This window comes from Macaca mulatta, chromosome 7, assembly GCF_049350105.2.
Source record: "Macaca mulatta isolate MMU2019108-1 chromosome 7, T2T-MMU8v2.0, whole genome shotgun sequence".
NCBI lineage: Eukaryota > Metazoa > Chordata > Mammalia > Primates > Cercopithecidae > Macaca > Macaca mulatta.
Window position 1 is genome coordinate 103,985,690 of NC_133412.1, and position 22,994 is coordinate 104,008,683.

General features: G+C 40.8%; 2 protein-coding genes across 11 annotated transcripts in view; one reads left to right on the forward strand and one right to left on the reverse strand.

The window, feature by feature from the left end:
* The first annotated feature begins 775 nt into the window (after window positions 1-775).
* On the forward strand, window positions 776-17,757 carry COCH (cochlin). 3 transcript variants are annotated; one of them, XM_077938598.1, is made up of 12 exons: window positions 776-835; window positions 1,132-1,188; window positions 1,272-1,319; window positions 3,787-3,943; window positions 5,040-5,173; window positions 5,651-5,713; window positions 6,966-7,010; window positions 7,101-7,248; window positions 11,402-11,505; window positions 12,254-12,480; window positions 12,658-13,174; window positions 16,762-17,757. In XM_077938598.1, the coding sequence occupies exons 2-12, from the start codon at window positions 1,155-1,157 to the stop codon at window positions 16,935-16,937; spliced, it is 1,653 nt and encodes a 550-aa protein (XP_077794724.1). In that variant the 5' UTR covers window positions 776-835; window positions 1,132-1,154; the 3' UTR covers window positions 16,938-17,757. The 3 variants fall into 3 exon arrangements, with proteins under 3 accessions (XP_077794724.1, XP_014998966.1, NP_001247492.1); XM_015143480.3 differs by having other exon boundaries at window positions 776-808; NM_001260563.1 differs by having other exon boundaries at window positions 800-1,188; window positions 16,762-17,705.
* A 2,843-nt stretch (window positions 17,758-20,600) lies between these two features.
* STRN3 (striatin 3) overlaps window positions 20,601-22,994 on the reverse strand; it is a 134,006-nt gene continuing 131,612 nt past the window's right edge. For all 8 annotated transcript variants that reach the window (XM_015143492.3, XM_015143490.3, XM_015143491.3 and 5 more), the window contains 2 exons: window positions 22,445-22,531; window positions 20,601-22,363 (listed from right to left, as the gene is read on the reverse strand). In XM_015143492.3, coding sequence (XP_014998978.1) covers window positions 22,194-22,363; window positions 22,445-22,531 — 257 coding nt within the window. In that variant the 3' untranslated portion in view covers window positions 20,601-22,193. The remainder of the gene's footprint in view (window positions 22,364-22,444; window positions 22,532-22,994) is intronic.

The window sequence follows — 22,994 nt, forward strand, 5'->3', positions numbered from 1 at the left end:
ATCTGAGATTCTGTGTAGTCACAAAACACCAAGTCTGGGAATTTGGAAAGGCAATCAGGCGTAAATTATCTCCTGAGGTGAAAAAGAAGCAAAGGTACCGGCTGCCGGGGTCTGGGCCACCTCACACGCGTGGCTTTAGGCAGGAGCGCAAATGGAACCACTGGGGAAAGTAGGACTCCAGCAGAAACGAAGGCCAAAGGCCGAATCCCTAAGGTCCAACGAGCTAGCAGTCAGTTGACAGGGTTTCTAACGAAAACGCGGCATGCGTTTACCAAACCTAGGGTGGTTTTACTTCAGAAGTAGGAACTCCGTTTCCACCAGAGCACCAAGATGGGAAGTTCGGTTCTCAGGCCGCGCGGATTTGGCAGCTATCAGAAGCCCCGGGCCTCGGGGGGTAGTGGGTGGGAAGTGGGGGGTGGGAGGGCCTGGGTAGCTGCCACCGCTGCCTCAACAGCCCTGGTCCCCGCAGAGCCGGGCTGGCAAGGCCGCTGCTCCCGCCGTCGGGGCCGCCGGCCTTCCGCACTCGTTGAGACGCCGGCGCGGGGACCTTCGTGCCCCCTCTAGGGACCCGCGCCGCGTCCAGGTGGCCAAGCCCGCGCTGCTGGAGGAGGCGCCTCTGCGCCGGCCTCACCCCGGGGCCGGCAGGGGGCGAAGGCGGAGCTGGAAGGTCGCCGCCCGGCCCCGGGGGATCGGCTCCCGCGCCCTCCCGCGCCCCCCGCACAGTGCTCATGCGCGCGGCCCAGCCTTTATAGCGGCCACGGGTGCCGTGGCTTCCGCACTCGGGCGCAGCCGGGTGGATCTCGCACAGGTGCGGAGCCCCGGGCGGCGGGCGCGGGTGAGAGGGATCCCTGACGCCTCTGTCCCTGTTTCTTTGTCGCTCCTAGCCTGTCTGTCTTCGTATTGGCGCCCCCGCCTCCCCGCGGTGCGGGGTTGCACACCGATCCTGGGTTTGGTTCGATTTGCCGCCGAGGCGCCTCCTCCAGACCTAGAGGGGCACTGGCCTGGAGCAGCGGGTCGTCGGTGTCTTCTCTCCTCTGCGCCGCGCCCGGGGGTCCGAGGGGTGCGGGGCTCTGAGGTGACGCGCGGGGCCTCCCGCACCCTGGCCTTGCCCGCATTCTCCCTCTCTCCCAGGTCTAAGCAGCCTCTCAGTCACCATGTCCGCAGCCTGGATCCCGGCTCTCAGCCTTGGTGGGTGCGCGCCCCTGACGACCCCGTCCCCTTGCTCCGCTGGGTGGAGGCTGGAGCCAGCCCTCGCGCTTTTCTCTTCGCAGGTGTGTGTCTGCTGCTGCTGCCGGGGCCCGCGGGCAGCGAGGGAGCCGGTGAGTCGGGGAGTTGGGGTGCGTCCAGGCGGTCGCAGGGGCTGAGCCCCCGGGTACAAACGGGACTCAGATCCAGCCCCCTGGGCATCGGCCAGAGAGCCCGAGATGGAAGGCGCGGAGGTTGGAGCCGCCGCGTGGCGCGCCCGCGTTAACCCCTGCAGCCGATCTGCTCTTGCTCACCTGTTTCTCCCATGGTAGGGGGCCTCTGGGGTCCGGTGGGGGGACGTTCTCCTAGAGCATTAGGAAGAACGCCTCCTCCAGTCCCACCCACAGCTCCAGACCCCGGGCCCGCCGAGCGCCGGCAGCAGGAGGTCAAGGAAGGAGGACTCCTTGAGCCTCACAGAGGCGCACCCGTCCCGGGCTCCGCTGCATTTGGGGTGGAGGAGAAGCCGCCCAGACCCGACTTGAGGTTGCCGTAGCGGAGAGAGAGGGGGGCGAACGTTGCTGTCCCACCTTGTTTGACTCGCTAGCTATGTTTCTAGGTGTAACCCCTATAATCAGAAGCACTTGCGGTCTCATTCTACACGTGAGAGTCTAAAAAGTTTGTACCACGTGTGGAGGTCCGGGTATGGGCGTGTGGTTTGGTGTATTTTCTACAGTGTAAAAGGCAACGCTTTCCTAAGAGCTACCGTTTGTTTTCCTTGAAAGTAGGAATGAGGGTAAGTATCCCACATGGCTGTGTTTTTCCCGCTCCACTTAACAAAAGTCAGTGTTCGCAACTAAAGGCGGTAGGTCTCGGCACCGGATTCTGATGCCGCCCCCACCTCAGCGGAAAATGGGAGGAAGGATTAAGGCTGTTTGATGATAGGTATGAGGCTGTTTGAGGGTAAGGATTTTAACCTCTCAGCTCTTCAGACTGTTTCAGAGCTAAGAAATGGGCATTGCGCCTGCATCCTTCCTTCTCTTCCATGGAATGTAAAGTCCAGGGTACCTGTCACCACAAAGGGCACAGAGGAGGGTGTTTTTCACAGGCAAGGTACTCAGTTGAACAGTATGACCAGAAAGTATTCCTCTGCCCTGGAAAAAAGGTTTTTGAAATGAATACATGTTTTAGAAAGGTTTGGATAACTACAATTTCCCATGTTTGAAAAATAGCATTTAATAACATTAATCTCAATTTAGTATCGACAGTAAATTCACAGATTAACGTGTTGTATTATGTTGTTACTTGATGCCAAGAGCTTGTCTCTTCCTAGCATCATTTATGGTAAAAACTTTGATTCTTTGTTAGGTTGACAGTGTAAAACTTGAGAATATTAACAGTGCTTTCTAAAAATGCATTCACTCCTTGATAAATCTCTTTGGACAGATCTGGAGCAGAAATAATCAGGTTCAATTAAGATAAAAATGCTCTATTCTGAAGGGATTCACTTTTCTGTTTTCTGTCCTTCGGGAGTTGTAGAATGTTGTTTGGGCAAATTAACCCCACGGCTTTAATTTTCTCATCTATAAGATGAACAATCGAGTTAAATAACTTTCTGTGAATCTAAACATCTTTTTGTTGGTTCCCTTAATGTGTGATTTTAAGGATCTGCATTTGTAGGCTAAGATAAATGGTCCTATGCAGGAAAGGATGGCTTTGATTTGTGCACATGTCTATGAAAATGTTCCACAAAGGTTCGATCCAGATTTACTATTTTTACCTCAAGCAACTATGTACACAGTGTAATCACAGTTGAGATTTAAAAAAATTTTTTTTCCTTCTCGAGACAAGATCTTATTCTGTCACCCAGGATGGAGTGCAGTGATGCAATCATAGCTCACGGTAAGCTCGAACTCCTGGGCTCAAGCAATCCTCCCACCTCAGCCTCTCAGTAGCTGAGAGTACAGGCATACACCACCACGTGTGGCCATTTAAAAAAATTTTTTTCTTTTTTTTAGAAGAGATGAAGTCTCGCTATGTTGTCCAGGTTGGTCTTGAGCTCCTGGACTCAAGCAGATCCTCTTGTCTTGGCCTGCTAAAGTGCTGGGATTATAGGCATGAGTCACCAAGCCCAGCCAAGATTTTTTGTATTTCTATAGTTAATAAGTATTAAATGACCTTTATTTTCTACTTCAGATATAGTTCCAATTATATATTTCCAACCTGATTAAGAACTGAGAAGCCAGGCACAGTGGCACACCTGTAATCCCAGCTACTAAGGAGGTAGAGATGGATCACTTGAGCTCGGGAATTTGAGCCTAGCTTGGGCAACTTGGCAAGTCCCCATTTCAAAAACAAAAACAAAATAAAAACCCAGAACTTTCACATTAGACTTTTACAGTGGCTGGGGACTATATTAAATTGGAAAACAACCTTGTGGTTTGCCAAAATCCGGAATGGTATGGAATGGTATATAAGTCAATATTCATAACTAGAAGAGTAGAAATTAGGGAAGTAAAACTTAAATCTCACACGGTAGTCTCCCCACCACTATGCCCCAAGAAGTCCTAAGAATGCTTACAATATTATCTCCTTTCTCTTCAGCTCCCATTGCTATCACGTGTTTTACCAGAGGCTTGGACATCAGGAAAGAGAAAGCTGATGTCCTCTGCCCAGGGGGCTGCCCTCTTGAGGAATTCTCTGTGTATGGGAACATAGTATATGCTTCTGTATCGAGCATATGTGGGGCTGCTGTCCACAGGTAAGCCCAAACACACCAGGGTGGGAGAGAAATGCAAACATGATTATTTCCTTTCCTGCTTTAGCCATCTGGATCCCTTTCTTCCCTGCATTCTTTCTTTTGGTGCCATTGTGGCCATAGAAAATGGATATATTTTCAAGGTTCTCCTGGATATACTTGAAACACGAAATACACATGGAAAGCTTTCTCACAAAAGGCAAATTGCATTACTTCTTGATGGCTAGATTGCTGTGATTCCAAAACATTCCTAATCATGTGATATGTTACTGAGTTATTACTATGTGCCAGCTATTGTTTTAACTTCCACCACAACTTGACCAGATAGGTAGAATTTTACTCCAGTTACAGATAAAGAAACTGAACTCAGAGAGTTGTCAAGTATCTTGCCCCAGGTGACTATTGTTAGCAAGTGCCAAGCTATCCTGTAGTAGAATAGCCAGTATAATACTCCTAAAAACAGTCAGTCCAAGGGCAGTAGTTAAAGAGAGTATCTTAGGAAAATTGTTTGGTGCTCTGAATTTCTAAGTTGTAGGTAACAGGATATTACAAATGTGTTCTTATCAACACTTAGGAAGTTCGACAGCACAAAACGATTTTTTTCCAGGCAAATTTTGCTCTTGTGTAAGCAAGTTTTTAAAAGGCTAGCAGCAGCTGGGAGTGGTGGCTCATGCCTGTAATCCCACCACTTTGGGAGGCTGAGGCAGGCAGATCACTTGAGGTCAGGAGTTCAAGACTTAGATAACATAGTGAAACCCTGTCTCTACTAAAAGTACAAAAATTAGCCAGGCGTGGTGATGCACGCCTGTAAATCCCAGCTACTTGGGAGGCTAAGGCAGGAGAATCGCAGCCCGGGAGGTGGAGGTTGCAGTGAACCGAGATCACGCCACTGCACTCCAGCCTGGGCTACAGAGCGAGACTCCATCAAATAAATAAATAAATAAATAAACAAACAAAATAAGCAGAATCTTTTGATGACTTCCCTGATGAGCTATTTTCTTGATTAATCAAAGCAATAGATACAACATGGCACTATAAGTCAGTGGGATGCCCTGAAAAAAGTGTGGATAGCATCTCAGCTGCTATTCTTGTGTTGCAGGGGAGTAATCAGCAACTCAGGGGGACCTGTACGAGTCTACAGCCTACCTGGCCGAGAAAACTATTCCTCAGTAGATGCCAATGGCATCCAGTCTCAAATGCTTTCTAGATGGTCTGCTTCTTTCACAGTAACTAGTAGGTATAATTACTGTTCTCATCCTGTAATATTCTCCCACCCCCCAAAAGTTTTCTGCTTTTTTTAGCTCAGCCTCTTTAACCTTGATGGAAAAACCTGTGATCAAGACTGAAGTTGACCTATAGAGGTAAACTGTAGGTTAGACTGAGGGGTCAAGTACCCACTGAAGCCAAATATGGGTGAATAGAAGACAATCTTACTGGCAGATGATGGCAATAGAAACTTGAATTATCTGCTGTCAGAATGCCCGGACACTTACCAAGGAACTGAAAAACTACTGAATTCATTTTTGATGATCCTTTGAAGATATAATGGATAAGCATTTTGGTTCTCTGAAATTAGCATGCAGTAGGATGTTTGTAACTACAATCACCATTACCCTGTTACATTTGTCATCGTAGAGAGCCCTAAATTAGATTCATAATACTTTGGTAAAGAAGGAAAAGGAAAAAGTAAGCTTATTTTTATTTTAACAGAAGGCAAAAGTAGTACACAGGAGGCCACAGGACAAGCTGTGTCCACAGCACATCCACCAACAGGTATGAACTATGAAACCTATCTCCTAGTTGCCAGCACAGCATTTGGAAGTTATGAATAAATGTGTTGTTGGTAGAAGCTTTGCTTAAAGAAAGTTGGTATTAAAGAGAAACAAAGCAAATGTCTTAAGTTTACTGGTATATTACATATAGAAACATTCAATTTTATGTACATATTTTAAAGACAGGGTCTCCTTCTATTGCTCAGGCTGGAGTGCAGTGGTGCAATCATAGCTCACTGCAGCCTTAAACTCCTAGACTCAAGCAACCTTCTCACCTTGGCCTCCTGAGTAGGTGGTACTACAGGCACATGCCACCACATCCAGCTAATTTTTTTACTTTTTTGTAGAGACAGAGGACTAGCTATGATGCCCAGGCTGGTTTGAACTCCTGACCTCATGCAGTCCTCCCACTTCAGCCTCCCAAAGTTCAGGGATTACAGGCATGAGCCACTGCAGCCAGCCTAATAATTCTCTTAAAGTCCTATTTTCTCCCAGATTTGATAAACCACACCTCAGAACTGGTCAAATACCATGAACTTCCAGTTCCGTTTGCTTCATTAAATTCCTTTAATTACTGCACTGTCATGTGAATAAGGAATGTGTGTCTATTATAAGAAATAGGGCCGGGCGTGGTGGCTCACGCCTGTAATCCCAGCACTTTGGGAGGCCGAGGCGAGAGGATCACGAGGTCAGGAGATCCAGACCATCCTGGCCAACACAGTGAAACCCCATCTCTGCTAAAAATACAAAAAATTAGCCGGGCGAGGTGGCAGGCGCCTGTAGTCCCAGCTACTCGGGAGGCTGAGACAGGAGAATGGCGTGAACCCGGGAGGCGGAGCTTGCAGTGAGCCAAGATCGCGCCATTGCGCTCCAGCCTGGGTGATGAGCAAGACTCCATCTCAAAAAAAAAAAAAAAAAAAAAAAGAAATAGCCAGGGAACCCCTTTTGTATGACTATGGCAGTTTTAAAGTCAAAGATATTAAGAACATTAGGATCTAATGTTGAGTTCCTGCCTCACCTGTGGGTTTGGGATCAAAGTCCTGGATTAGAGGCATATCAAATATGTAGGCCTACATACTGATTTGTTTATTTGTTGAGTCATTGCTTTCCCTAGTCCAGAAAATCCTGAGGAAATTAAATTTTTTGAAAAAGTCCTTTCGAGAATGGCACTCTGTTGTTATGGGCTTCTCCCCATGTGGGTTTCTTGCTATGTAACTGTCTTTTGTTAATGCCAAGTGCATCTTTTATTTCAGGTAAACGACTAAAGAAAACACCTGAGAAGAAAACTGGCAATAAAGGTAAGAATCAAGATCTCCATTTGGGAAGGCAGCATTTTCCCTCCCTCCTCCTGAGACTGCTAACGAGGGGACTGGTTTGGTTGTTCACAGATTGTAAAGCAGACATTGCATTTCTGATTGATGGAAGCTTTAACATTGGGCAGCGCCGATTTAATTTACAGAAGAATTTTGTTGGAAAAGTGGCTCTAATGTTGGGAATTGGAACAGAAGGACCACATGTGGGTCTTGTTCAAGCCAGGTACCAACCTTGTTAAAATGGGAGATTTTTTAAAAATTATGTATTTATTTTGTAATTGACACATAATAATTATATATACTTATGGGGTACATAGTAATGGTTTCATACATACAATGTATAGTGATCAAATCAGAGCAATTAGCATATCCATCACCTCAAACATTGATCACTTCTTTGTGTTGGATACATTCAAAATCAAATGAGGCTGGGCGCAGTGGCTCATGCCTGTAATCTCAGCACTTTGGAGGCCAAGGTGGGTGTGTGGATCACCTGAGGTCAGGAGTTTGAAACCAGCCTGGCCAACATGTGAAACCCAGTCTCTACTAAAAATACAAAAATTACCCAGACGTGGTGGCATGCGCCTGTAATCCTAGCTACTTGGGAGGCTGAGGCAGGAGAATCACTTGAACTCGGGAAACAGAGGTTGCAGTGAGCTAAGATTGCACCACTGCACTCCAACCTGGGCAACAGAGAGACTATGTCTCAAAAATAAATAAATAAATAAATAAATAAATAAATAAATAAATAAATAAATAAAATGAGAGGCGATTTCAATGATGTCTTGAATGATGACAAATGATCAATCCTTTTAGTGGGTACATGTCAATTCAGTATAAACATTTTGAGTTATGGAAACACTGGATTCCTAAACTGTAAGTTCAGGATCTAAGACTGCCTGGGCAGACTGAGTAGTTCTGAGTGCCTTCTTTTTGGAATAAAAGAATTTAGAAAACTGTGCGCTATCTATATAAGAACAAGAAGGTAGATTGGAGAGTCCTGTTGCTTACACAAGTCACCTCTGCTTATCTACTCTGCTCAATTCCTAATTTCTCTTTTCTGAAGGAAGAAGCAGTGATATGTCTATTCCACCTCCCTATTCTGTTATGCTTTTTAGCTCTTTCCATATTCTCTTGGTTGGTGATCTGAAGCATGACCTTTCTATTTTATTCATTTAAAAATTGTATTAATTGCTGGCCAGGCAGTGGCTCACGCCTGTAATCCCAGCACTTTGGGAAGCCGAGGCAGGCAGATCATGAGGTCAGGAGATTGAGACCATCCTGGCTAACATGGTGAAACCCCTTCTCTACTAAAAATACAAAAAAAATTAGTCAGGAGTACTGGCGGGCGCCTGTAGTCCCAGCTACTCGGGAGGCTGAGGCAGGAGAATGGCATGAACCTGGGAAGTGGGGCTTGCAGTGAGCCGAGATCACGCCACTGCACTCCAGCCTGGGTGACAGAGCAAGACTCTGTTTCAAACAAACAAACAAAAAATATATATTTAGCTTTTAGAATATAGAATATGCTTATTGTAGAAAGCTTGAAAATACATAAAGCACAAAAAAAGAAATTCCCTAAATCATATGCCCTAGAGATAATTACTATAAAATGTTTTATTTCCCTTCAGTACTTTTTTTTTTTTTTTTTCTTTTGAGATGGAGTTTTGCTCTGTCAACGAGGCTGGAATGCATTGGCGCGATCTCTGCTCACTACAACCTCCACCTCCCAGGTTCAAGCGATTCTCCTGCCTCAGCCTCCTGAGTAGCTGGGATTACAGGTGTGCACTACCATGCCTGGCTAATTTTTGTATTTTTAGTAAAGACAAGGTTTCACCATGTTGGCTAGAACTCCTAACCTCAGGTGATCCACCTGCCTCGGCCTCCCAAAGTACTAGGATTACAGGTGTGAGCCACCACGCCTGGCCCCTTCAGTATTTTAAGGAAATATTTGACTGTATTATTTTTTAAAAGCTCAGACTATAAAAAATGCCTTACATCCTGTTTTTTTCATCCTTTAGTATTTTGAGCATTTTCTCATAAATATTCATCAAAAATATTTCATAATATTCCTCTGCATAATTATTTAGCCATTCTTTTGTTTTTTCACTACATTACACACTACACTGTGATGAACATCCTTATATTATCTTTGTGCCCATCTCTGATTATTTTATCACATTAGATTTCTACAAGTGAGGTTCTGACTTAAAGCCTCTGATATAAATAGTGAAATTGAGCCATGCACAGTGGCTCATGCTTGTAGTGCCAGCTGCTCAGGAGGCTGAGGTGTGAGGATCTCAAGCCCAGGAGTTCAAGGCTGCAGAGAGCTATGATGGCACCACTACACTCCAGCCTGGACAACAGAGCAAGACCCCATCTCTAAAAAAACAAATAAATAGCAAAATTGCTTCCTAGAAAGGTGAACTAGTTTAAATTACTATCAGCAGTGTATAAGGATGTATAAACAATGCTATTACAAATATTAATTTGCATTTCATCTATGTTATTTTTTACAAGTGGCTCTGCTCTTAGTTTAGATAGAATTTTTTTGGCATGAGAAGAAAATTTAACTCTTTTTACATAATTTAACCATTTGTCTCTCACCCTTAAAAAAATGGGTTCCTTGGCCGGGCGCGGTGGCTCAAGCCTGTAATCCCAGCACTTTGGGAGGCCGAGACGGGCGGATCACGAGGTCAGGAGATCGAGACCATCCTGGCTAACACGGTGAAACCCCGTCTCTACTAAAAAATACAAAAAAAAAACTAGCCGGGCGAGGTGGCGGGCGCCTGTAGTCCCAGCTACTCGGGAGGCTGAGGCAGGAGAATGGCGTAAACCCGGGAGGCGGAGCTTGCAGTGAGCTGAGATCCGGCCACTGCACTCCAGCCTGGGCGGCAGAGCGAGACTCCGTCTCAAAAAAAAAAAAAAAAAAAAAAAAAATGGGTTCCTTGTTTCATTGACTTATAGTATCATATTTATACCTAAGTTTGAGCAAGTCTATTTCTTTGATTCATATGCTAATCTTTACATATTTTTTCTGCACTTCTTTAATTATCATAGTTTTCTTGCACATTTTAACATCCCATGAGGCAAATTCCCCTGCAATACTTTTTGTCTGATACTTTTTTCTGACTATTTTGACCCAATTCTTTTTGAAGATCAATGCTTCATTACCTTGTAGACTCATACAAAGACTAGCTTCTTGTAACTTCCTGGTTTGTAGTTTTTCTGTTTCAGAAAGACCATTAGAATAGATAAACCCTGTCAAGTTTATATGTAAGTCAAAGGACAGAACATATCATTAAGGATACAAAAACGAGACTAATTTCCTAAGTCATAATCTGGATAGTTGAAAAGTGACCACAAGTGAAAAGGTTTTCAACCCATGGAATCTGATTTTATGACCCAATATTCCATCATGTATGTGTGCAGAAATGCAGTCAGTGTTATACTTCTCCCTGAAAAAATCTTGAATAAAATAGCTACTGATAATGCTAAGATCTTAAAATTTTGCACTATGAAATACTGACTCATCTGAAATCTAAACACAGCAGATTGTGCTTTGGTTGTTTATACTCAATACAGTCTCTGATGAACACAGAGTAGTTATATAAAAGCTGAAATTCCTTTAATATTAAATATAGGAAATGAGATCACAAAACTCTTATAATACACATAATTTTAAGGTCCACAAATGTCACTGTCATCATAAGAAAAACTCAATATTGTAACTTTATAATTCACCTTTTTCCCTTTAAAAAAATGTTGACCATCACATCAGTGAAATTGTTTCTCCTGAACAGAGAGACCTGGGTTAATAGATCCACACTACTTAGAGCCTCTGGGTCCCACGATGGAACAGACCCTAGTTTCACACCCAGCCACTTCCTAATTTAGTTTAGCTACCTAGTGCCCAATTCTGTGGAATTCTGTTAAACCCAAGGCTCTGAGCCAAACCTGATTTCAAGTTCTTCATATAGTTTAGGCGTGGACTTTGGAGCCAGACAACCTGAACTTAAAATGCAGCTGTGTTTCATCAGGCAAACTCCCTAAATGCTCTGAGCCTCAGTTTCTTCATTTACATAATTGGGATAATTCCAACCTTGTAGAGCTATAATGAAATGAGGTTATACATGTGTTATGCTTTTGACTTATTATCCAGAATATAATAAATCCTCAATATGGCAATTCTTTGTTACACCTCTGAAATATCCCCAATAATTCCAGTAAGGATGCAATGCCTTAGTTGACTATGTACTGTGGAATTAAGAAAGAAACTTGTGTGTTGTCTGGTTTTAAAACTGTTTTTTAAGGCATGTAATGTTGCTTATTTTACCTTTTTAATTCTCCCTGGGTAACATTTTCTTTCTTCCACTTAGTGAACATCCCAAAATAGAATTTTACTTGAAAAACTTTACATCAGCCAAAGATGTTTTGTTTGCCATAAAGGAAGTAGGTTTCAGAGGGGGTAATTCCAATACAGGTAAGTAGACTTCAATACCTGGGAAGTAATATAGGAGAGGGTTATCAGTGATCAGACATGTAAAACAGTATTATGCTATTTTATATGAGCAGATGTGAAATCCTCCTGGAACTGAAATATTGGCTAGGTCTGCATTTGATCATCTGAGATAAATTTTCAATTTATAAGGGAAGTATACTAAAGTGTGTTGATGTTTCTTATTTTTAAAAATATAAAGCATGGTGATTTAGAATTCTCATATGTTGGATTGACTAGATATATAACATTGGAGAAGTATCTCTTTTACTGCTAAAAAGAAGTGAAGATCAATAGACTTATCTAATGAATGCAGACATGGCAGAAAGAATGAGAGTAGCACTACTGTTGACTCTGAAGAGAGACTTCTTAGAGGCACTAATCAGTCACCAAAGGGCTACATAGAGAGCACATGCACAGAAGTGGGAATCAGTTTTGTGTTTCTAACTGGCAATTAATGTGGGATAAGCAAATGTGAGGCTTCTAGGAGGTGGAGGGGGAACTAATATGGTTTGTGAAGAGAAAAAAATAGGCCTGGTAGATAATTAAACTTTCCCAGCTGATGCATCTGTTACAGAACTGGGTTCTATATAATTCTTTTTTGTGTGTGCCCCACCCCACTGCCAATTCTATATATAATTCTTAAACTTTGCAGCATCAAATGCTACAGGGAAACAGAAATGTGGTTTGAGCAGTGGTAAATGCTACTTGTTTGCTTCTTTTTCAAATTTAGGAAAAGCCTTGAAGCATACTGCTCAGAAATTCTTCACAGTAGATGCTGGAGTAAGAAAAGGGATCCCCAAAGTGGTGGTGGTATTTATTGATGGTTGGCCTTCTGATGACATCGAGGAAGCAGGCATTGTGGCCAGAGAGTTTGGTGTCAATGTATTTATAGTTTCTGTGGCCAAGCCTATTCCTGAAGAACTGGGAATGGTTCAGGATGTTACATTTGTTGACAAGGTAAAGTGGTGAGGGTCATCTTCTGTTACAGTGATAGGTATTCCATTTTGGACCTCTAAGTGCAGTGCTGACTGCCTGTTATCTATATTAACTTGTAACATTCAGGATTTTCCACAGGTTTTAAGAAGAAACAACTTTTGATCCTTTTGGATATCTTTTATTTGTCTCCCCCATTAGGCTGTCTGTCGGAATAATGGCTTCTTCTCTTACCACATGCCCAACTGGTTTGGCACCACAAAATACGTAAAGCCTCTGGTACAGAAGCTGTGCACTCATGAACAAATGATGTGCAGCAAGACCTGTTATAACTCAGTGAACATTGCCTTTCTAATTGATGGCTCCAGCAGTGTTGGAGATAGCAATTTCCGCCTCATGCTTGAATTTGTTTCCAACATAGCCAAGACCTTTGAAATCTCGGACATTGGTGCCAAGATAGCTGCTGTACAGTTTACTTATGATCAGCGCACGGAGTTCAGTTTCACTGACTATAGCACCAAAGAGGATGTCCTAGCTGTTATCAGAAACATCCGCTATATGAGTGGTGGAACAGCTACTGGTGATGCCATTTCCTTTACTGTTAGAAATGTGTTTGGCCCTATAAGGGAGAGCCCCAACAAGAACTTCCTAGTAATTGTCACAGATGGGCAGTCCTATGATGATGTCCAAGGCCCTGCAGCTGCTGCACATGACGCAGGTAAGGTCCTTGTTCTTTATAGGAGAAGGGAACAGAAAAAAACAGTTCAGTGAATTTTAGGAGTAAATAAAAATTTAAGCATTTCATTGAACAAACACCTGCAGCTTTACCCAATAGTAACTGTCAAAGCAGCCCTACTAATCTCATTCTACAGATAAGGAAACAAACCTCCTGGAAATGACACATCTAGTAAGTGGCAAGGCCAAGATCCAAACCCAGGCATTCTGGCTCCAGAGTCCACATTCCTAACCACTGTATTGTTGGGAGAATTGTCATGAGAACCATGTCACGTTAAGGAAATGTTACAGGTGCTCACATTTAGCTCAAACTTGGACTATATCTCCAAATAGCCAGCTTATAACCTACCATGAATCTGCCATTCAGTAATTTATCCTAACTTTTTTGTGTATGAAACAGGTTGTTGCTCTGTCACCAGGTTGGAGTGCAGTGGCATGATCAGAGCTCACTACAACCTCCAACTATTGGGCTCAAGCAATCCTCCTGTGTCAGCCTTCCACGTAGCTAGGACGACAGGCATATGCCACTGCGCCTGGCTAATTTTTAAATTTTTTTTTTGTAGAGATGGGGGTCTCACTTTGTTGCCCAGGCTGGTCTCAAACTCCTGGGCTCAAGCATTCCTCATACCTCGGCCTCCCAAAGTGCTGCGATTACAGGCATAAGCCACCGCACCCAACCCTAACTTTTATTTTAGTCAAGTTTTGTCTGGCATGAGTTTCCTGAGATAAGGTCTCCCATAGTCTTTACCTATCCCCCTTGGCCACGTGCAGTGGCTCACACCTATAATTCCAGCATTTCGGGAGGCTGAAGTGGGCAGATCACCTGAGGTCAGGAGTTCAAGACCAGCTGGGCCAACATGGTAAAAACCAATCTCTACTAAAAATACAAAAATTAGCCGGGTGTGGTAACATACACCTATAATCCCAGCTACTCAGGAGGCTGAGGCACGAGAGTCACTTGAACCCAGAAGGCTGAGGTTGCAGTGAGCTGAAATCGTGCCATGGCACTCCAGCCTGGGTGACAGAGGGAGACTTTGTCTCAAAAAGAAAAAAAAAACCTTCCTTTTTTCTCCCCCTTAAGATAATAAAAACACACTCTGGTGTTATAAAAGGGTATAAGAAGTGTTTCTTTTTCTTTCTTCCTCACCCCAGCCTTAATATTACTTTTGGCACAGGCCTCGTTCCTGAGGACATTAACATAATGTGTCGGAGATCAAATAGACCAACAAAAAGCTAAGATTCCCTTTCTGAGGATATAACTGAGTGACAGGAGGGAAGAATCAATGGACTTGCTGTTTTTATACTCTTCTGTACCTCCTTTTCCCTACTTAATTCCTAATGACATAACCTTTTTCCTTTCTACACATTAGTACCTCTGCCAATGTACTTACCTATTTTTACAGATACTGATGAAAGATTATTCTTAAGACAGAGAAGATATGCAACTTAAGTTCCACATCTAGCTTATAAAGTGTTTTTTTTTTTGAGATGAAGTCTCGCTTTGTCGCCCAGGCTGGAGTGCAGTGGCGCAATCTCGGCTCACTGCAAGCTCCGTCTCCTGGGTTCACACCATTCTCCTGCCTCAGCCTCCGAGTAGCTGGGACTACAGGCGCCCGCCACCTCGCCCGGCTAGTGTTTTTTTGTATTTTTAGTAGAGACGGGGTTTCACCGTGTTAGCCAGGATGGTCTCGATCCCCTGACCTCATGATCTGCCCGCCTCGGCCTCCCAAAGTGCTGGGATTATAGGCGTGAGCCACCGCGCCCGGCATAAAAAGTATTTTTTATACATCAGCAACTAATCTGTGAAGTAAAGACCTGTTTACTCTCATGTTCCTTAATACTTAGCTTACTGAACTTATAGATAACAGGATTGTATTCAGGCTATAAAGTGATTAGGTTCATTAAACTTCAGAAGGCTGGACTACACCAAAATTGATTCATGAAAATTATCCCTTAGTGATATTGAAAGTTGCAAAGGCCAGAAAATAGGGTAGGATTTTAGGGCTAGATCACAACTGTTTTTATTTATTTTCAGGGTCTTGCTCTGTCACCTAGCCTGGAGTACAGTGGTGTGATTGTTTTATTTTTTAAAACTGTAATTATATGCTGGGCTTGAGCTAAAAAATCTGAACTAGAATGTATAACTGAAAAGAAGTGAGGAAAACTGAGGGGGAGGAAAAAAATGTTTTGACTTTTTTTTTTTTTTTTTTTTGCCAGGGAGTAGGAGTCAGGAAAAGGAGACTGGAACAATTGGAAATTGTTCCAAGTAGCTTTTACATCATATAAACCTGCTGTGTATCTTAAGTGTTTACCACTCTGAGCACTGTGTACCACTAGAAGGGGGATGAAGCTTTAGATCCGTAGAGGAAATCTATTACAGAAACTCCAAAAGCTATAGAAAATTGCACCCAGCATTAGATAGATGGTACTCTACACTAAGAATCTGCTAAATGAGGCCCGGTGTGGTGGCTCATGCCTGTAATCCCAGCACTTTGGGAGGCCAAGGCAGATGGATCGCTTGAGCCCTGGAGTTTGAGATAAGACCAGCCTGAACAACATGGTGAAACCCCATCTCTACAAAAAAATTAAAAAATTAGCTGGGCTTGGTGGCATACACCTGCAGTCCCAGCTGCTCGAGGATGGGGTTGCCGAGGAGGATCATTTGAGCCCAGGAAGTTGAGGCTGCAGTGAGCCTCGATTGTACCACTGCACTCTAGCATGGGCGACAGAGCCAGACTCTGTCTCAAAAAAAAAAAAAAAAAAAAAGATTAAATGAAAACTTCTACAATTGGGATTGGGGTGAATCCAACCAATGTATCATCACCCTATCTAAATGTACAGTTGTACTAAAAGCCTTCTAGTAACTCAAGTGAATGGAAATAGAATACCTCAATGGAACTGGAAGAAATTACTCCAGTTTCATACAGACCCCTCTTGGGTAGTACTTTTTAATCACTAGTTTTGCTTTGGGATTATAGGCTGACATTTTCTGATTTTAGTTTGCCAGTATTAAAGATTGAAGTGGAAGAGGGTTTGTCATTATCAGAGGACTAGTCACCATTCCTCAAACAACCTTTGAACACTTTTACCTTTTACTTATCCCATCTCTGGTGCCTTTCTTCCTTGCTTTAATGGACTGTGACTGACTCCAGTATACTGTTCGATGCAGGCCAACCTTGTATGGAAAATTTTAACCATCTGCATTTACTGTAGGATTTTTAAAAAGATACTGTGGATCAGGTTAAAACTTTTCTTCTATTCCTAGTTTATTAGATGTGTTCCGTCATTAATGGATGTTGAACTTTATCAAATATTTCTTATCAGTGATCATGACTTACCTGTTCATGTGGTGAGTTACAGATATAGCAGAGTTTCTGGTTTGGACCACTGTTTTGCCACTCTTGTCACAATGACTGTGAAAACTTAAATTTGTTCGGGGGATTTAATTGTCCAGAAATTAGTAAGCAGTTTTTGCTGCAACTATATAACAGTGTATGGAAAACATATAGACATAATTCCATATATTAGATAGACCTGGTTTTTATTCACTTTAAAATGTTTCCATTGTAGGAATCACTATCTTCTCTGTTGGTGTGGCTTGGGCACCTCTGGATGACCTGAAAGATATGGCTTCTAAACCGAAGGAGTCTCATGCTTTCTTCACAAGAGAGTTCACAGGATTAGAACCGATTGTTTCTGATGTCATCAGAGGCATTTGTAGAGATTTCTTAGAATCCCAGCAATAATGGTAACATTTGACAACTGAAAGAAAAAGTACAAGGGGATCCAGTGTATAAATTGTATTCTCATAATACTGAAATGCTTTAGCATACTAGAATCAGATACAAAACTATTATATTAAATATGTCAACAGCCATTTAGGCAAATAAGCACTCCTTTAAAGCCACTGCCTTTTGGTTACAATTTACAGTGTACTTTGTTAAAAACACTGCTGAGGCTTCATAATCATGGCCCTTAGAAACTCAGGAAAGAGGAGATAATGTGGATTAAAACCTTGAGTTCTAACCATGCCTACTAAATGTACAGATATGCACATTCCATAGCTCAATAAAAGAATCTGACACTTAGACCAAAAGCAACATTCCTTCTCTAACCATTCCGTATTGATTATATAAGCAAAATGAAAAGAGAAACTTAAATGGAACACAGCTCTTTAGCATGGTTCAGGTATACATATTTTGACCCAAGTGGATATTTTCTTAAAATCAATCAACAATAGCTAGCTATTACTGCAGACTATAAAATCTGGGTATAGAAAGGAGTCCTGTATCAAACTGCTTTTGTAGTGTGTTTTCATAACAACTTATGACTAAAAATATCACACTGAATAAGAGAGCAGGATTGCCAGGTATTTTTCTATTTCTCTCCTTAATTTTATATGTATATAGATATATTTGGCTTATATTCTAAGTCACCCAAGTACTTAAAAGTTGGTAAAGTATTTACTGACTGCTTATAAACATTTAAAGACATTTCAAGTAACTGCAGGAAAAAATAATGTAATTGGAATACTTAAGCAATAAAACTGCTAGTGAGTGATTGTAAGCTGGCTTACTTTTATTACTGCAAGTGTTTCCCCTGAGGATATGGTAAAAATTCATGTGGAAAGACCAATCTGAATTGTTTTTTAAATCATGTATTAATACCAAGAATATTTTTTGATTCAATTATTTATTGAGGCCAAGCACAGTGGCTCATGCCTGTAATCCCAGCACTTTGGGAGGCTGAAGCGGGAGGACTGCTTGAGGCCAGGAATTCAAGACCAGCCTGGGCAACAGTGAGAACTCTGACTCTACAAAAAAGAAAAAAAAAAAAAAATTAGCTGGGTGGGATGGTGCATGCCTGTAGTCCGAGCTACTCGGGAGGCTGAGGTGGGAGGACTGCTTGAGCTGAGGTCAACGCTACAGTGAGCCATGATCACACCACTGCACTCCAGCTTGGGTGACAGAGCAAGACCCTATCTATCTCCAAAACAAACGAAAAGACACAAGTTTATTGAATACCTACTGTTCTAGACATCATACACAGCGACTACCTGGTTAAATAGTATAAGATATTTTTGAGTACTTGCTTCACCAGAAATGTTTTGTAATTGACATCATTTTTACTTAAAAATGCTTGTGAAGTTGGTCCCTTCATCCTAATGTGAAAGGAGAACATTAGGACTCCCTTAATATGACTTAGATGATTAGCTCACCAAGGCCTCTCCCAAAAGAAAGAGGTGCTCTATCATCCCATCTTGCCTGTCTTTTCTAAATACGGGTCCTATCTCCTCCTCTCATCCACCTAAGCCCCCTGAAAAAGGTGTTAAACAGTCAGAATAATATACTCCAGTAAATCTTTTGAGTCTTACAGTTTTATACCCTGCATAAGAGGAATAAAAGGAGTACACACAGGGAAAAACTGAACTGGAATTGCCTTTTTCACTACACAAAAATTTGAAATTGAAAATGGAGTTTCAGAAGACAACCTCCCCCTTTATAAAATGCTTCAAACATGACTGAATCATGTAACAAGGATAATTTTAATTAAACATCATAAAAACTGGGTTTAGCATAATATGACTTTCTCCCCAGTAAGTAAACCGAAAACTCTCAGCTAGGAGTACAACCCCTTGGAAAATTAAGCTTTAATGAAAACCCAACTACCACTCATTAGCCCTTTTAAGAAAGTGCTTTTTTCTTTAATTTATATTATAAAGGACCAAGTTTTGAGTCACCTGAAGTAACCAGGGAATAGCAGCAAGAGAGCAGAAATCAGAACCGTAGGTTACTATCAATAATTTTATAAGTAAACATAATCAGGATAAAGGTTATTTACAGGGGACAGAGAGTAAAAAGGAAAGATGTATTACAATCCAACTTAAGCAAACATGCTTAGATTTCAAATATGCTAGCCCATTTATAACTTAATGCATTAAATGCAATGTTAGTCTTCAACGGATGTTACCTAGTTTGAAATAATGAGAAAAACAACATGAAATATGAGAGGCAGAATATGATTAACTATTGAGGGAAGAAATCAACATATTAAGATTTGTATAAAGTACTATTTAATAGTGAAATCAATTTCCCATGTGTCAAATGGAAGCACACATAATGAAAATAAGACATTATTTGTGCATACCTTTAGTCTCTTCCAAAGAGACTAAATACTGCAGAGAAAAATACAACCAAAGGAGATAACAACAAAATATATATACTAATTTTTATCCATTTCAGTTTTAATACATTCCAAAATACATCAATGTTTATGCATTCCAATAATTATATTTCAGATCAATGGTGATGTACTGGGTTGAAACAGCTGCTAGAAACAATTCTAGCTTTGGAAAAGCTTATTCTTTATTTCAAAAAAGAAGAAACAGAAGAGGAGAAAAGTACCCCCTTTACTTTGTTCTTTAGTTGAATGTTCAGTTCAGAGAAACAAAAAAAATGGTTAAAAAAAAAATTTGCTGGATGCAGTGGCTCACACCTGTAATCCCAGCACTTTGGGAGGCCGAGGCGGGTGGATCACCTGAGGTCAGGACTTTGAGACCAGCCTGACCAACATGGTAAAACCCTGTCTCTACTAAAAATACAAAATTAACTAGGCGTGGTGATGCATGCCTGTAGTCCCAGCTACTTGGGAGGCTGAGGCACAAGAATCACTTGAACCTGGGAGACGGAGATTGCAGTGTGCTTAGATTGCACCATTGCACTCCAGTATGGGCAACAAGTGTGAAACTCCACTCCATCTCAAAAAAAAAAAAAAACCTTGAAAAGTTTGTTTTTCATCAATGACCAAAATTGCCACTTAGATTTTTATGGTAGATGACAAAATTTCTCAATGTGTACAACGTAATTTTTTTCCCCCAGCAACAGCAGCAAGCATTCAAATTGAATTTTACGCGTAAGTTTTCTAGTGTTCCCTTGTAATTTCATCTGCAATTCCCTTCAAAGACAAAGGATATTACCTTATTGAAGACACGTTTCAAAATATTAATGTTTAACATTATTTGTATGACTTTTAACAGGTTTTTTTTTTTTTTTGGCCAGAAATGGCAAAAACTGCAATTACTTTTGCACCAACTAAGCTAAATATTCAATGTAGTTTATTTCTTGCTGAATTTTTTTGTAGAAACAGGTATAGCAAATAGGAACAACACTGCCATTAACTGAAATTCAGATTGAAACAGGTTGTCTAAGCAAATTATTTATAACTGCATCTGTGCATTTTCGGGAGTTATTTTGCATTGCATAATTTAATGGAAGATTTTTTTTTAATCCTCAAGTGGGGTGAAATACTTAGACATTATTAATAGTGTTAGTGATCTACTCTTATTAGAATATCAATAAGTAGTACAAAGTTTGAAAGAACAGCATAAAAATGAAGGACTCACTAAGAAATCTCCATTTCCTAGTTTAATTACGGAGAGTAAAGTATTGCACTTTATTATTCAACACAAAATGATGTAGCCAACAGTAACATACAGGTACACAATTTAATATTTATTATATGCATTTTATATACATTATTTTTCAACAGCTGTATGTTTGCTATGTGGTACAATCTTAAAAATTTGCTGATTCATAGTTTGTAAAACAAAAACCTTACAAAACTCATCAAAACTCGCAAACTGATCAGAAAAGTTTCTTGGAAGACTAGAAAAAATACTTTATTGTCTTAATCATGCATTACACAAACAAAATCTTTAGTTACACCATAAAATTAAGCACATCTAAAAAAATAAAACAGGGATAACTAGTCAAAACACAGCAGATTTCTGTATCCTGATTCAACTATTTTAGTATCCTATTTGTAATGCAAATAAAATTTTACTCCAAATATTTTAAAACAAGTTAGTTTTGTTTGGAATCATGGTAAACCAAGATACGTATCTTAGGGGGAACCATCTTGGTTTGTAATTTAAACTATAAAATATTCCATTTTTAGTCTATTTTAGACTATTCAAAGATTTCCAAAATAGATATACAGGTTCCTTTAGCACATTAATAAAAGGATATAAAGACCAACAAAAAGTGAAATAAATAATAGGCCATTAGCAAGATGGATAATCCTTGATAAATAAACTTGTAAATACAGTAAGATGTACAAAATATCACATAGTGATAGGATGCCAAGATTAGTTTTTTTTTCTTTAAGAGTTCATTTGGAGTACTAAACTCCACTGTTTCATTTTAATACACTTAATAGTCCTTGGTTTATGAAGACATTTATGTGATGATGAAAGTTATTTAGCATCTTTATGGAAGGACTTAGCTGAGCTGTATTAGGCAACAGAAGGAAAAGAAAGTGGTTACAGGGCAGCGGGTCAGTGAGATCTCTGTGTTTTAGGGTTGTATAATGCAGAAAAACTTCAATACAATCTTGAGCACTGTTGTGACAGGCTAAATATATAAAAAGACTTATAAAAACTAGAATTTTATCCAAACATTTTGTGCAACTAATGCTAAAATATTTTAAGTTAAATTTTCTTTTTCTTTTTCTTTTTTTTAAAGCAAAATAAGTTTAAAAGGGAATCTGTGGCATTCAACCGATAAACAGAAAATCACTAAGAGATGAAAAAAAGCTACTCTTGGAGCTCACTTCCCCCAACAAGAGCACCACATTCCTAACCCTAAGGCAGCACACAGAGTCCAAAAGAAAAGAAAAAAAACCAAAAAACAAAAAAACTTTTTTTGAAAGATCAGACTCCACATTGGCTTAAAGACACCTAAAAACAGACATACGCTCAGTTCATATCCAGTACAGGCCACAAATACTGGAGTCCTTTTTTCTTTGTCCCACAAAATACAGTAATTACAGTTAACTTAATGAGCTTGACATTAAGGTGTGATTTCCACCAATCTGTACCTGCCCCAAATAGCTTTCACCAGGCAGATCACATGTAGTGTCATATCAGTAACCTTTTTGATGGCAGTGATGCAGACCCTCTTTCTGTCCAAGCAAATCTTGTTACGATGCAAGTTTTTGTTGATTCATACAAATACTTTGGCAAGGGCATCAGCTCCTGCACTAGCTATATATGCTTTTGACGGGTGGAAAGCAACATCATAAATTGATTCATCCAATTTCTTTCTGTGAGCTGTTATTTCTTGCACACATGTCTTGCTGTCTAAATTCCATAATCTGATGGAACAGTCATGGCCTATAAAAGAACAAATAAAATTTGTTACTGAGTAACAATCTTTTATAAAGTTTGTGGGCAGTACAGGACTTTAAGACTTACTTCCAGACATCAAATAGATTCCATTAGGATCTACTGCTAGACTTGTAACAGCATCCAAGTGAGCTACCATAGAATGGATCATTTTACCTAAACAAAACATAACAGAACAGATTAAGTTTTCACAAATACTAATGAGAGAACAGAAACTACAATATAGCATCGACATAAAACAATCATTATAGCAACTTTTTTATTGTGGTAAAATATACACAACATAAAATTTACCACTATAAACATTTGAGTACACAATCCAGTGTCTTTTAGAACATTCACAGGGTTATGCAACCATCACCATTCTCTAGAGTTCAGAACATTTTCATCACTGGTAAAGGAAACCCCATATGCAATTAAGCAATCACTCCTCTTTGTCCCTCCAACCCCTGACCACTAATCAACTCTTTCTATAGACTGGCCTATTCTGGATGCTTCGTATAAGTGAACTCATACAATATGTGGCTTTTTGTGTCTGGCTTCTTTCACTTAACATAACGTTTTAAGAGTACATCCACCACTACAGTAATGTTTTCAAGACAATTTTAATTCGAATGCA

Bases quoted from the DNA above. Each gene is read 5' to 3' on its own strand.
- COCH (XM_077938598.1), top strand. From the start codon at position 1,155: ATGTCCGCAGCCTGGATCCCGGCTCTCAGCCTTG. The intron at 11,506-12,253 runs GTAAGTAGACTT...TTTCAAATTTAG, and splicing joins AGGGGGTAATTCCAATACAG to GAAAAGCCTTGAAGCATACT. The intron at 12,481-12,657 runs GTAAAGTGGTGA...CTCCCCCATTAG, and splicing joins ATGTTACATTTGTTGACAAG to GCTGTCTGTCGGAATAATGG.